This window comes from Jatropha curcas, chromosome 4 (assembly GCF_041381405.1).
Source record: "Jatropha curcas cultivar XTBG-Jc1 chromosome 4, XTBG_Jcur_1.0, whole genome shotgun sequence".
Taxonomy (NCBI): domain Eukaryota; kingdom Viridiplantae; phylum Streptophyta; class Magnoliopsida; order Malpighiales; family Euphorbiaceae; genus Jatropha; species Jatropha curcas.
In genome coordinates, this window is record NC_143154.1 from 26,501,675 (window position 1) to 26,514,343 (window position 12,669).

The 12,669-nt window shown below is 29.9% G+C and overlaps 2 protein-coding genes and 2 long non-coding RNA genes across 4 annotated transcripts; all 4 read right to left on the reverse strand.

The window, feature by feature from the left end:
• Positions 1–500: 500 nt before the first annotated feature.
• Positions 501–1,557, reverse strand: LOC105646829 (uncharacterized). The gene is made up of 2 exons (XR_005177248.2): positions 1,380–1,557; positions 501–1,034 (listed from the first exon to the last, which is right to left on the reverse strand). It is a non-coding gene; the product is annotated as an uncharacterized LOC105646829 (long non-coding RNA).
• A 5,475-nt stretch (positions 1,558–7,032) lies between these two features.
• On the reverse strand, positions 7,033–8,424 carry LOC110010839 (uncharacterized). The gene is made up of 2 exons (XR_005177051.2): positions 8,285–8,424; positions 7,033–7,553 (listed from the first exon to the last, which is right to left on the reverse strand). It is a non-coding gene; the product is annotated as an uncharacterized LOC110010839 (long non-coding RNA).
• Positions 8,425–9,087: 663 nt separating this feature from the next.
• On the reverse strand, positions 9,088–9,915 carry LOC149497085 (protein GAMETE EXPRESSED 3-like). The gene is made up of 2 exons (XM_089720611.1): positions 9,790–9,915; positions 9,088–9,624 (listed from the first exon to the last, which is right to left on the reverse strand). The coding sequence occupies exons 1-2, from the start codon at positions 9,913–9,915 to the stop codon at positions 9,088–9,090; spliced, it is 663 nt and encodes a 220-aa protein (XP_089576737.1).
• Positions 9,916–10,507: 592 nt separating this feature from the next.
• On the reverse strand, positions 10,508–11,751 carry LOC149497086 (protein GAMETE EXPRESSED 3-like). Its single transcript, XM_089720009.1, has 4 exons — positions 11,428–11,751; positions 11,091–11,337; positions 10,713–10,859; positions 10,508–10,614 (listed from the first exon to the last, which is right to left on the reverse strand). The coding sequence occupies exons 1-4, from the start codon at positions 11,749–11,751 to the stop codon at positions 10,508–10,510; spliced, it is 825 nt and encodes a 274-aa protein (XP_089576135.1).
• Between the last annotated feature and the right edge of the window lie 918 nt (positions 11,752–12,669).

Genomic DNA, 12,669 nt, shown 5'->3' on the forward strand with positions numbered 1-12,669 from the left:
ATTTTCAAGATTTGATGATTTGATCTTTCTCTCTGTTACTGGAAGTGAAAGGTGATCAAAGTTGACTATTTATAGAGAAAATTATACTTCTTTTCTCATATCAGAAAAAGAATTTTATAATATGCCAAAAAATATATATATATCGATAAAATTTGAATCTCCCGTATTATTTTAGATTATCATTCAATAAAATTTATTAGATGAATCTTTTATCTAAAATTCAAAATAAACAATAATTTACTCTATTTCTTCACTTTATTTATTTTTTTAGACTGTGTGTTTTCCTCAATCCATGAAAGAATTTCTTGATTGGACCTTTGTTTTGCATTCTTAAATTTAGTCTAGGCTCATAAATAGCTCTAATAATTGGGTAAAAAAAAGGTTCTCCTAAAACCATTTTAGGAGCAAGAGTCAGAAACCTCTACAAGAAGATTTCATATATATTTGAATATGTGAAGGTAAAATTATAAATATGTAAACGACATGCAACACAAGGTAAATAAATAAATAAATAAAAAACTTCATATAAGAAGAGGCAATGTTCTAAGATAACATCTGCATACATATATAAGTCTTGACGTATAATTGATAATAGACTAAAATAACACTGTGGGCTACACAATAGGGGTAACTCTCCCATTGACTTATTAAAATAATAAAAACACTTGTAGCCAAAATGACTCGAATTTAAAACTTCTCACTCCTCATATAAGTGAACCAAACCATATTTGATTGGCCATAACACTTGTTTTTATTTATTTATTATTATGTATAAAATGAAGATGACTTCCTATATATATATATATATATATATATATATATATATATATATATATATTTTCAAGGGTTCGTAATATGAGAATCACAACGCTTCTTTATGTAAGGGCCTCAACGTGGGGGAGGTGGGGCAGGGCTTCTTCTTCTGGCAGGGACTTTAGGCAGCTCACAATTTTTCTTCCCACGGCTGCATCCAAATGGTAGGTTTTTGGGCTTACCTTTGATTGGCCACCATTTTGGAATTGGTATTCTTGCATCTGATATTAATTCATGTTGGTAGATACATCAGAAATTATTAAAAAGGAGAATTTCGACTCTCCATTGCATATATTTATTATAAATTTAACAGCACTATTACAAAAAACACGTTTATTACTTCAATTTATGAAAAAAAGATTATGAATCGTCTATCTTGTAAAATTTTACATTTTAAAATTCAGTCTTGGCCTGTAAACAGGTTTAATAATAAAAAAAATATTATTAAAAAAAATATTTTAAGAGTAAAGCGTAAGAGACGTTATAAGAAAATTTTATATTCGAATTTGCTTAGCGAGATGAAAAATTTATTGAAAAAAAGTGCTGGCTACGTAGCTAGTTCTTACCTTTCCCAATAGCAGCTAATTCCCTAGCTGAAGTGAGAGAAGGGGAAAGGGAAATGGTAGCCAAAAGAATGCAAATCAGGAGAAAGGCCTTCTTCATGTTGGAGATGATTCTATATTTTTGTTTGCAATTATGTGTTTCTTCGAGTACTCTTATTTATAGTGATAAATCAGCAAGCCAAATTTGAATTGTAATAACATGATTATTTGCAACTATATGTTAAAAAATATATAAAGCCAAAGACTTTGATCAATTACAACGTGACTCCACAGTAAATCCATAGATAGATTTTTCCAAGCAATTGTATAGCTGTTATAATAAATTAATAAATTACTCCATTTGTCTCAAAATATAATAATTTGGTACAAAATAATCTTCCAAAAATGACTTAAATTTTAGGTTTTGCGGAGATTTATTATGGAAGTGACCCTTCCAATCCAGTGTTCTATATTAATAGTACCAGTTTGAATCGTGGAGGTTGCTTAAGGGATCCAACACCTCATCCCACTTATCAACTAGTAGTTGGTATTGGCAGAGTAAATTTTATTTTCAAGGTTTGATCTCTCTGTTACTAAAAAAGGAAAGGTGGCCAAGGTTGACTTGTCAATTGAACCAATTATTGAGAGAATTATATTTTTTGTCTCATATCAGAAAAATTTTTTTTTATAATATACCTAAATGAATGAAAAAAAATCTATATCGATGAAATTTGAATCTAACATCTTATTTTAGATTATCATTCAATAAAATTTATTAGATGAATCTTTTATCGGAAATTCAAAATGAACAATATTTTACTCTATTTTTTTCACTTTATTTATTTTTCTTGATTACATGTTTTTCTCAATACGTGAAAGAAATTGTAAGAATTTATTGATTGGACCTTTGTTTTGCATTCTTAAATTTAGTCTAGGCTCAAAAATAGCTCTAATAATTGGGTAAAAAAAGGGTTCTCCGAAAACCATTTTAGGAGTGAAGGTCAGAAACCTCTACAAGAACATTTCATATATATTTGAATATGTTGAGCAAAGAATAAGCAAATCTATCTCCTAGTGTAGCTCATTTAGTGAAATACATAAACACTATTTTTCACTTTAAAAAAATATAATTAAACGCTATAATTATCAAATCGAGAATCGAATCTTTATTTTTTTAATCGAGGATCGAAAATCGAATCGTAAGATTGAGTATAACTTTTCAAATTAATTATGTATATATATGGATATATTTCCATTAATTCTGTCACATGATGCAAAATATTAAGTGCAAATAATGTATTTATATAAATTTCAATTCTAAATCATTTACTAAATACAATATGAAAGAAAACTTAATGACTTGTGTGTTGCAAGTTTAAAATATCAAACTATCAAGTTAAAAATTTTAATATAAAACAAAGTAAAAATATAAAGCCATTAAAATTTCTTATCTAAATCCATATTTATTCATTATCATTTCCAAATTCAAGCCCTTCTTTATCTTTTTCTTCTAATATAACTATATTCTCTTGCTTCTTTCCTCTATATTGAATATTCCATTAGATTTTTTTGGTAAGAAAATTGTCGCATATGAGAATCGACTTGAATCGTAAGATTTGCGATCAATACCGATTCACCCAAAAAATTCGAATGGTTTAACATGAAAATTGAATCGAATCATAAGATTCACATCATAAATCATAAGAATCCAGTAACAATAATATTTTAAATTGTGGAAATACAAAGCTAGCTAGTTAGCTGGTTCTTATCTATCTGAGCAAGCTAATTCCCTAGCCGTAGAAAGAAAGGGAAAAGAAAATGGTCCCCAAGAGTATGCATATTAGGAGAAAGGCCTTCGTGCTGGAGATGATTCTTTATTTTTGCTAGTCTATATAAATATTAAATAACATTTATTGGATGTATATCATATGTGCATTTTCAAATTTCGTACATAATATAAAAAGGTTAGAAGATTTTTTTTTTTTTTTTTAATCCTAATTCATATAATATTATTTGAAGAGAAAGGATTTGAATTTGCAACCAATATCTTTTGATAAGATGTCTGCAAGTTCGGATGAAACTTCAATGCCAGATACCATTGACCAACCTTCAAAACTCCCCTCATTCATTCATGCCACATATTATGGTCCACAACCATTTAGGCATTCAGTGTTCTACCATATTTATTCAACACAGCAGTATATCCAGGGCCACAGGCACTCCGTTTCAAATATTCATCAAGCCCAATCACCAGATATATACATACATTTCATTTCTTAAGATAGATAAGAAAGGAACTTTCATTATTGAAAATGGAATTAATATGATAGAAATCAAATTAATAATCCATATACTTAAATATATATGGATAGGCTAATTTTATTGCATTAATACTATTTTTTTTTTTATAATCAAAGTACAAACAACACATAAGTACTAAGAAAGTGCAATTAAGCCAGAAATTAAAGTTTTCAAGACAGTGACATCGAGAACATTTATTGTCCACACGTACAGAAATCCATTTTCAAGAACTACTTGTTTCGTAAGCATGGGACTTGTATTGATAACAAGGCTTCTACATCGGTGGCTTCTTCTTCTTCTTGGGTGGCGGCTTTTTCTTCGGTGGATAAGGTTTGTATGGATACCCTTTCTTTGGTTGAGGCTTGTCGATTATGCCAATAGTACCATCACCTAAGACATTCACATCTATATAAATAATAATTATGGTTTTTTTTTAATTTTATAAACACTATTTTCTTTTAAGTCAAATATATTTAGGATATAAAAGAAAAAATATTAAAAAAATTAAAAATGCTTAATCATGAGGCCAAGGGGATATAAATCTCTTACTAATTAAAGTGACAGCAGTTACAAATTAATTCAATACGAAAAAGAAAATAATAAATAATAAATTTTTATTTAGAATAAAACTCTTTTAAGAACTCAACATATTATAATAAATTATATTAAAAAAATTACCAATTTGAATTTCAAAAATAACTCTGAAAATGCTATAGTTTAATTAAATTTGAATTTGATGGGAAAAAAAGCCAAGTCAATAAATGAAAATTACAAAGCAAATCATGCTAGGATCCAATAAGTTAATTAAGTAATAAAAAATAAATAAATAAGTTAATTAAGTAATAAAAAAAGATTACATAAAAGAAACGATGTATCCTCTCCAAATAAATCCATAATTTTTCCTACAACCATAAAAAAAGAGTATATTGTTTTCTTTTTTATTATATATATTTATAAAAAATAAGTTTTAGAAATTATATCTAATCAATAATAAAATGTAATTTTTTGTCTTAACCACAAGTATCCCGAGCCCATTGAGTTATAACTAAATTCTGTTTGCATCAGGTCAGTCCAAGAAGGGATAAAATAATCTCAGCGAGTATTTACTCCATCCATGAGAATGAAACCCTTGATCTCACCTAAGGGAGAAGTGTGTCGAACTACTCGTCTAAATACTCATTGATATAAAATATAATGTTCGAATTGGCTATACCTAAAGCTATTTTAAGATATTCAAAATTTCATTGAGAGCAATATTAAAATTCTCATTATTCTCCATGTTTTCATTTTTATATATGGTATAGAAAGATAGATATAAATAGATAGATATTAAATATGTTACATATTGATTAGTCTAAAATTTATAGATATTACAATTGTTTAAAAAAGTACGTTAAATAGATTTAAAACACATGTAAAAAATAAAATTGTACGTATAAATCAAAAGACGGAATGTTTGACTTACGACGGCTTTAAAACTCGATTATGGGCATGATAGAGAGTGAAAGCGATAGCGTTCTCTTTTTTCTTTGTTCGATGGGGTTGTTAATCGTCAAATTTGGACTCTACCTCTTCCTCCATCTTAGCAGCCTTTATTTTTAGTTTTTGAACCGTTGGGTGTTTAAAAACTCCCAATTTAGATTATACCCGTAAAAAAGAAAAATTCTCTCTTTAAAGTATTTAAAAGGATTTTATATTCAGAGTTCAAATATGAAATTTTTTATTAAGGCCTCTTAAGAGTCACTTAGCACCCTTTATAATTAATGTATTAAAACATAATTTTATAAATACATGAAAAATTAATCTTCACCTTTACATATATATTTAATTCTCAATTTCACATTAATTTTTTATATTTCAATTATTTATTTTACATCATTGAATTAAATATTTTATTGACCTAAAATTCAAATGTTGATATTACTAGCCATGTTTTATGTTAAATCATATATATAGTTTACATATATTGTCCATTAATATATTTTTTATAAATAAATTTCAACATTTATGCTTTCTATAAAATATATTAACCAACACTTACAATAACAAAGCTCAAAACCTAAAACTCTCTTTTATTATTCCACAAATGGTCACGGTCCCCTTTCCCTATTCTTTCACGGGCAATCATATAGTTCTTTATTTCTATTTGTATTCAAGGAGTGAAAGAAAAGACTTTATTTAGACATTTAATATTATTTTATGAAAATTTTGATTTCAATAAACTGTCCCTCCAAACCAACTTGTTTTTATAAACACAATTAAACTTTGTGTTTTTCCAACGTGAGATAACTCCTTCCTCACATACAACCGTTACAAGAAGCTATTAAAATATTATTGTTAAAATACTGAGATTTATTATTGCTATATATCTTGAAATTTTGTTCTAAGTTATTACTGTCACCATTATGGCGGTTTTATTTAAGTATTTTGTTTGAAGGTAATCATATCAGACTTGTAGAAAAATCATGAAGTCGAATAGTGGTCATGAATAGTTACCAAATGGAACAAGTGATCGCCTATGACACAAATATTATGCGCTGTCAACCTGATCAAATAATTCAAATCAAGATTGTTTTTTTTTTATCTTTTAGTTCTTAATAAAATTTTTAGTTTGATTTATTTAAAAAATAAATTAACCATAGTTTAATTGCCATGTAATATATTCTGATCAATGCAAATGAATTTTACATTCAAAAATTTCAATGGAGTATCATTATTTCAAAGTTCAAACAAATTATATATATTATGTTATATATACACACATATAAATACACACTCATCAATTGAATCTTGCAAGTAACAAATCTCCTAGGATTCAACTCCATCCATGATGTTCAAACTGGCATGCAATTCCACACTTGCAAAATCGAAAATCCATCTTTAAGAAAGACAAAAGAAGAGCGGGGGAGAAAAGAAGAAAGGGAGGTGCTGCAAGTTTGAATCGTGATTTTGGTTAGTCAAAATGGGGTATTAGCTTGTGTTTAGGGTGATATACATTAAAGAGGGGCAAATTAGACATTTTATCTCTTTTGCCACATTGGTGTCCTACGTGTAAAAATAGTCAATCCATGTAAGCGAATACGTAGGTATTTACGGATCCCAATCGGTCGCATTAAATTTTCTAATAGTTCATTTCATCAGAAGACACCAAAATGAAAAAAATTGCAAATTTAAAAATTCAATTATCACAATTTTTTGTTCAGACACTAAAATAAATAAAAAAAATCGACAAAGTACATGCACCATAATTACATTATCGCTTGATCTAACCCACCTGATTTGTTTCTAAAGAAGGAAATGACAGTAATAAGAATTACATAACGTGTTTTAGCAATATGGCAATTTCTTGCTACTTGTAGAGAGAGCAATGCTATGCTGGATAAATATGGCAATTTCTTGCTACTTTGCATTAATTTAAATATAAACCAATATTTCCAATCCATTATGCTTTGATGGATAAAATGTTAGTTGAAAATTATATATTTCAATGCATCAATAACTTAATATTTCGTTCTCTAATCTTGTCACATGTTCTTCTGTTCCAATATCATCTTCATTGCTGTCCAAAACCTCAGAATCTCCTAATATTTTTTCTGCTCCAGTATCGTCTTCGACAAGCGCCAAACAATCAAGGGCCTCTTATTCCTTTTTCTGTATCAATATCAACGTCATTATTGAGCCTCAAACTATCTCCATCACCCACATCTTCTTCAGCTTCAAAATTCCTAGGCTGAGAATCAGCTTCACCTGACCCAAATCCAGACTTGTGAATTTCACCGCTCTCACTGCTATCTCTAGAATTGCTGGAAGCAGGGAGGCCAATCATATCCTCAGTTTCCATACCTAGGGAAGGTATTTTCTTGTTACAAGTGTGCTACCAAAAGTGTTGCAATTAACCTGCATGAAATCATTTCTAATTATTGAAGCAAAAAACTGCTCACCATATCACACGCCAATTGAGAAATTACATTCACACAAAAGAAAACTTTAACTTTTTAATTAACCATATATCATAATCTGGTAAATAAGACTCGATCTCTAACTTTCTAGTTAATTATATATCATACTCTGTTAGAGATTACAGAAGACTCCATGTCTAAGTCTTTAACAATAGAAGTGGCAGTATCTCCAGTATGTGAATTAGAAAGAGGAAATAGAATACAAACATTACAACAGTTAAAACGCCAAGTTAGCCAGGCAACTACACGCTAAACTGAATGAAACTTTAGCCCAGTACAAAATGCTGGACTCTCAATCATGTGCTTTAACCTACAAAGAAGAAGAAATTAAAGTATTGCCTAAAAATCATAATCAAAATTGGAAATAGTTCATTTCAATCACATCACCCAATGACATTATATTAAACTTTAAACAAATCTCATTTCTATTTCTTTAATAGCAAAAGGCAAAGTAATATCAAGAACGAACAATTTAAGTGAAAAATATTGAAGCAACATGAAAATAACAGAAATTGAAGCAACTAAACTTAAAAAGGTGAACAAATCAAAAAGGAAGGAGACAAAGTTAGCGGTTTCAATTGCTTCCTATTCTTTTCCTGAACTTTCTCGGCAACCTAACAGGGAAAGAAAAAGAAGGTAGAATTAGGGTTTTGAAGCAAAGGTTTTCACCTGAGATAAGGGAAATCGGAAAACTTGTGTATCTGCAAAAGAAGTGAACCCCACCAAGCAGAAGCGGAATCGAATCGAGAGCCGGATCTGTTGGATTTTCTTTCCCCAAGAAGTAAGAGGCGACAATCATATAAATGTCGGAATAGGATAGTGTATCGCATCTTGTGAAATTACTAAAAGGAGTGGTAAAATCATTAGAATTGAAAATTAATTATATTTTATTCTTTTTTTTTTTATACTCTAATTTAAATTTGGTAGGGAAATATTAAGAGTCAATTAGAAAATGTTTTTTACTCTCTCTCACTTTTCTCTCTTTTTTTATTTTTGCTAAGAAATTAAACTTTTAACAACTTTCTTTTCCTATTTTACTTCTTTCAAACATAAACATTGAATTTTAACCCATTAGATCCGGTGATAATATTCATTTATTTATTTCATATTTAAGGTGACACTAAATTCTGTGTAAAAATTAATTTTTAAAATTTGCTCATTCAATTTTTTTAGATGTAAAAATCTTGGATGTAAAAATTTCTATTTGAATTTCTTATTTTTCCTAAAAATGAAAAAAATATGTAGCTTACGAAAACTTGCCGAAACCAATATATCATTGAAATCGATTGCAATTGGAGATTGCAATTGGAAATTTCGTAATGGGAATCGAGGGTTATATATATATATATATATATATAGAAGCAAAGAATGATACTTGCCAATTATTTGGGTAATGTATGTTTTTAGTTCATGCCAGTTGCATTGTTATAAAATTACTCAAAAACTTTCGAAACTTCAAAATTAAATTGTTGCTAGTCAGTCGAAGACAAAGCCCTCCTCCTTTTCAACCATATGCTTCTTCTTCCACTTGTTTCTGTTGATTGCACTTCTTCTCCATCATCACACAGCTCTATTACTTCCTTTGAACTCGATGCTACTGGTTCTGATGAATTTGGTGAGTCTCTTACCCAATCTCCATCATCACTCGAACTATCTTCTGCTTGTACTGGTTCTTTTGCCTTGAACTTATAATCTCTCTCGCTGCTGCTTTCTTCAGAAGATGTATCACTTAATGTGTGAAAAATAGTAGCACTTTCTTTCTTTACACTTTGAAAAGAGTAACTCCTTGTTTTTCCATCACATACTGGAAGGATAGGTTTTGACTGGAGGCCATGGCTATCTCTGCCCAAACTGTATGTCGTTGAAAGCTTCCTTTCAATTACGTTTCTTTCTCTTATCAAATCTCCCATTTCTTCTATCACATTATTTGCCACTGCTTCCTCTGCAGCCTTTTGTTGTAGTTCTGTTATCGTCCTATCGAATGCTTTCTTCTTGAGCTGGAGAGATCGCTGAACATTTTTCAAAGAGGGAAGAAGTATCAGAATTTGAAGATTTATCTTTCTGTATTACAAGACAGACACTCGAGTATTTTATGATATTAATTTTTATATATCGGAAAATGTGAAAAATATGTTTATGCAAAGAATTAATGCAGAGCATATGAATGCTCTTACTCTCTTTTCAAGAAAATCTCCCAAATCTTGATCTTGAAGTTTCTTTTTGCTCCAAAATATGCAGCAAAATCGCACAAGTCCAGCTAAAATTACCAACACTATGGACTCAAATACCAGAAACAACATTATTGTTCTCTCATTACCTGAATCAAGAGTAATACAAGAAAGCTTTTCATATCAACTTCTTAATAATTGTTAAATAATTTTTCAATGGTTATAGAATTATAGAGCTTGCCCGTGTAATTTTTGGGATGCTTGGGCCTTGCTTGTGAGCAGGTAGATACAAGCTTCTCATCTGATCACAAAATAAATAAATAAAAAAGATTGTCGTGGTTTATATCATATGATCATCAAGAAAATTTACAAGAAGAGATTAAAAAGAAAAAGAACCTTTGCTGCGGCATGGTAGTGCGTTGCCTACCTCTGCATGTCATCCACAAAAGCCAAAGTGTAAGTTCAATAACACATAAGAAGAACATAGTCTGTGATTAGTTAATTACCAATGATTTATTCAATTAATTAATTTAAAATTTTATAGCAAACAATTATCTAGAAATGAGTAACAATAAGAATTGTATATGTATGAGTAAAATTTTTAGTGTATAAAATATAGAAATCTCGAGTTCCAACACCGGTTAGAGTCAAGTTTACTAATAAAATAAGTCAGTTTAATATAATACCATTTGTTAACTTTTATCCCAGTTGATTAGGGTTTAGTTTATTGTGTTAGAATCTCACTTGAAGCAGCAATAAATGCAAGAAGGATTCCCTCATCCAATAAAAAATGCTGCAAATCACTTTGAGACAATAACAATGGAAATTGATCTGCAAGAAAGCACTTTGAGGTCTTTTGGAGATAATGAGATAGAAACTCCATTAATTAAAATCTTTTCATGCCAAAATCAAGACTGGAAAAAAATTACCAGGATAGCTTTCAGACCAGTAGACAGCTCCAGTTGCTGGAACCAACAAGGTGAAGACAACACCTTTAGGCTTCAAAGCTGAGATATAATTGTATTCCCCAATTACTTGACTAACCTTTCCTTCCATCTCTGTTTGACATATGTAAACTGCGTAGCCAGAACAATCAAGTAATGGACTAACTTGAATAACATTATTTAGTTCAGATTCTTTTGAAAATTTCTTCACAACTCCATTTGGTGAGATTTAGTAGAGAAATCCATCCAATGAACCAAGAGATATCCAACCTGCCATTGAGATCTTCAATTTTGAGTTTGATTCCTATATTATTGTACTTTAGTTGTATTAGAAGTCACTGTTCATCTGTAACTCAACTTTACCATTAGAATCCACCATTGCTGCACCTTCAGCTGCACTTAAAGGTCCAATACTTGTCTGCCATAAAAGATTGCCCATAGAAACATCTAATGCCAACACAAGAGCCTTGATGGGCAGAATAACATACAGAAGACCATTATTACCAGAAATTAGACTGAAATTTTTGTCAAATGAGCTTAAATCATGGATCCAATTAAAATGAGGACTATGAAGGGACACAGAATAAATCTGCCCTGCATTATTTGAAATCTGCAGGTGTAAAGATCTCAATTAACTCTTAATCAAACAAAAAATTAACTAAACCCACAAAATAAAAAAGGGGTAAGAGCAAAACCTTACATATACACTAGCCTGACAATGATCAATCACAGGAACAGAAGTAAAATAGCAATCTGGAATACCTTTTCTGCAACCAAGACTATAATTAAATTGAGATATCACAGGTCCTACACTCCATAGCAACTGTCCACTCATCGAATATGCAAATAGCCCTTGGTTCTTGATATTGATCAACACATATGAACTCATTGTGTTCACTACAAGCCCAATAATTTCTCCTCCACCTTCTTGCCCCTTTTCAGGACCAAAAAAGATATCTGCTGTAGGTGAAGTTGTCGCATCATCTAGAAAACTTATGTTCAGGACTCTGTTTTCTGCAACCATATATAACTATCTGTTTTCTGCAACCATATATAACTACCAAAACCATGAATGAGTCTACATAGTGCCATATTGTAGAAGAAGATAGAGAGAATTACAAATTGCTTACTTACCTTTCCTCTACCGCCATGAACAGGAGCTAGAGTAACATTGCATGCATGAGTCAAATGTAACGTTCAAGAAATTGACCCATTACTTTCAAATGCAAAAAAATTTCTTTCACAACAAGTATAAATCCTGCCATCTTCACCAATAAGAGGTTTCGAAAGCCTGCAAGTGGTTCTTGTTGAAGGTCCTTCGCCTAAATCAAGAGAAAATTAGGTTAAGCATCAAAAAGTAGTATTGCATAAAATTTCATGTACCACTGGAAGAAAACAAAGGGAGAATCTAACTGGGCGAATTCTGGAAAAATGTGAAAGTAGAGGCAGTGATTAGCGGCAAAAAGAGAAGGAATATAGTTGACATTGCATAGAATTAATTAATTTCCCAAATGCAGTGAAAGAATTGCAGATTCGAGGGTTTGGTTGATTCAGTTTCCTAAGTTTTTAAAATTGTAACCGTTAAATAACTGCTCTGTTTGTGCCTTTGTGGCGGGAATGATATTCGCACGGTTAGGAATTAGAATTCTCCATGCATTGTTTCTTTTTTTTTTTTTTTTTGTCCTTTTTTTTTTTTCTTTTTTTGCTTCTACATACTTAAGTCGGATTCAATAAAAAATCAATATTCTAAATCCAAGATATTAAATCAATGAGATGGGAATATCGTCATTAAGCGATTGCAATAATTTATTTTCCTTAATTTTAAGATAATATAAAATTCTCAATGTTTATTTAAAAAAAAAAAAAGTTAAATGTAATATTTATATAGATTATAATCAATAATATAAAAAACACGCTATATAAAACTAATTATTCAAAAAAT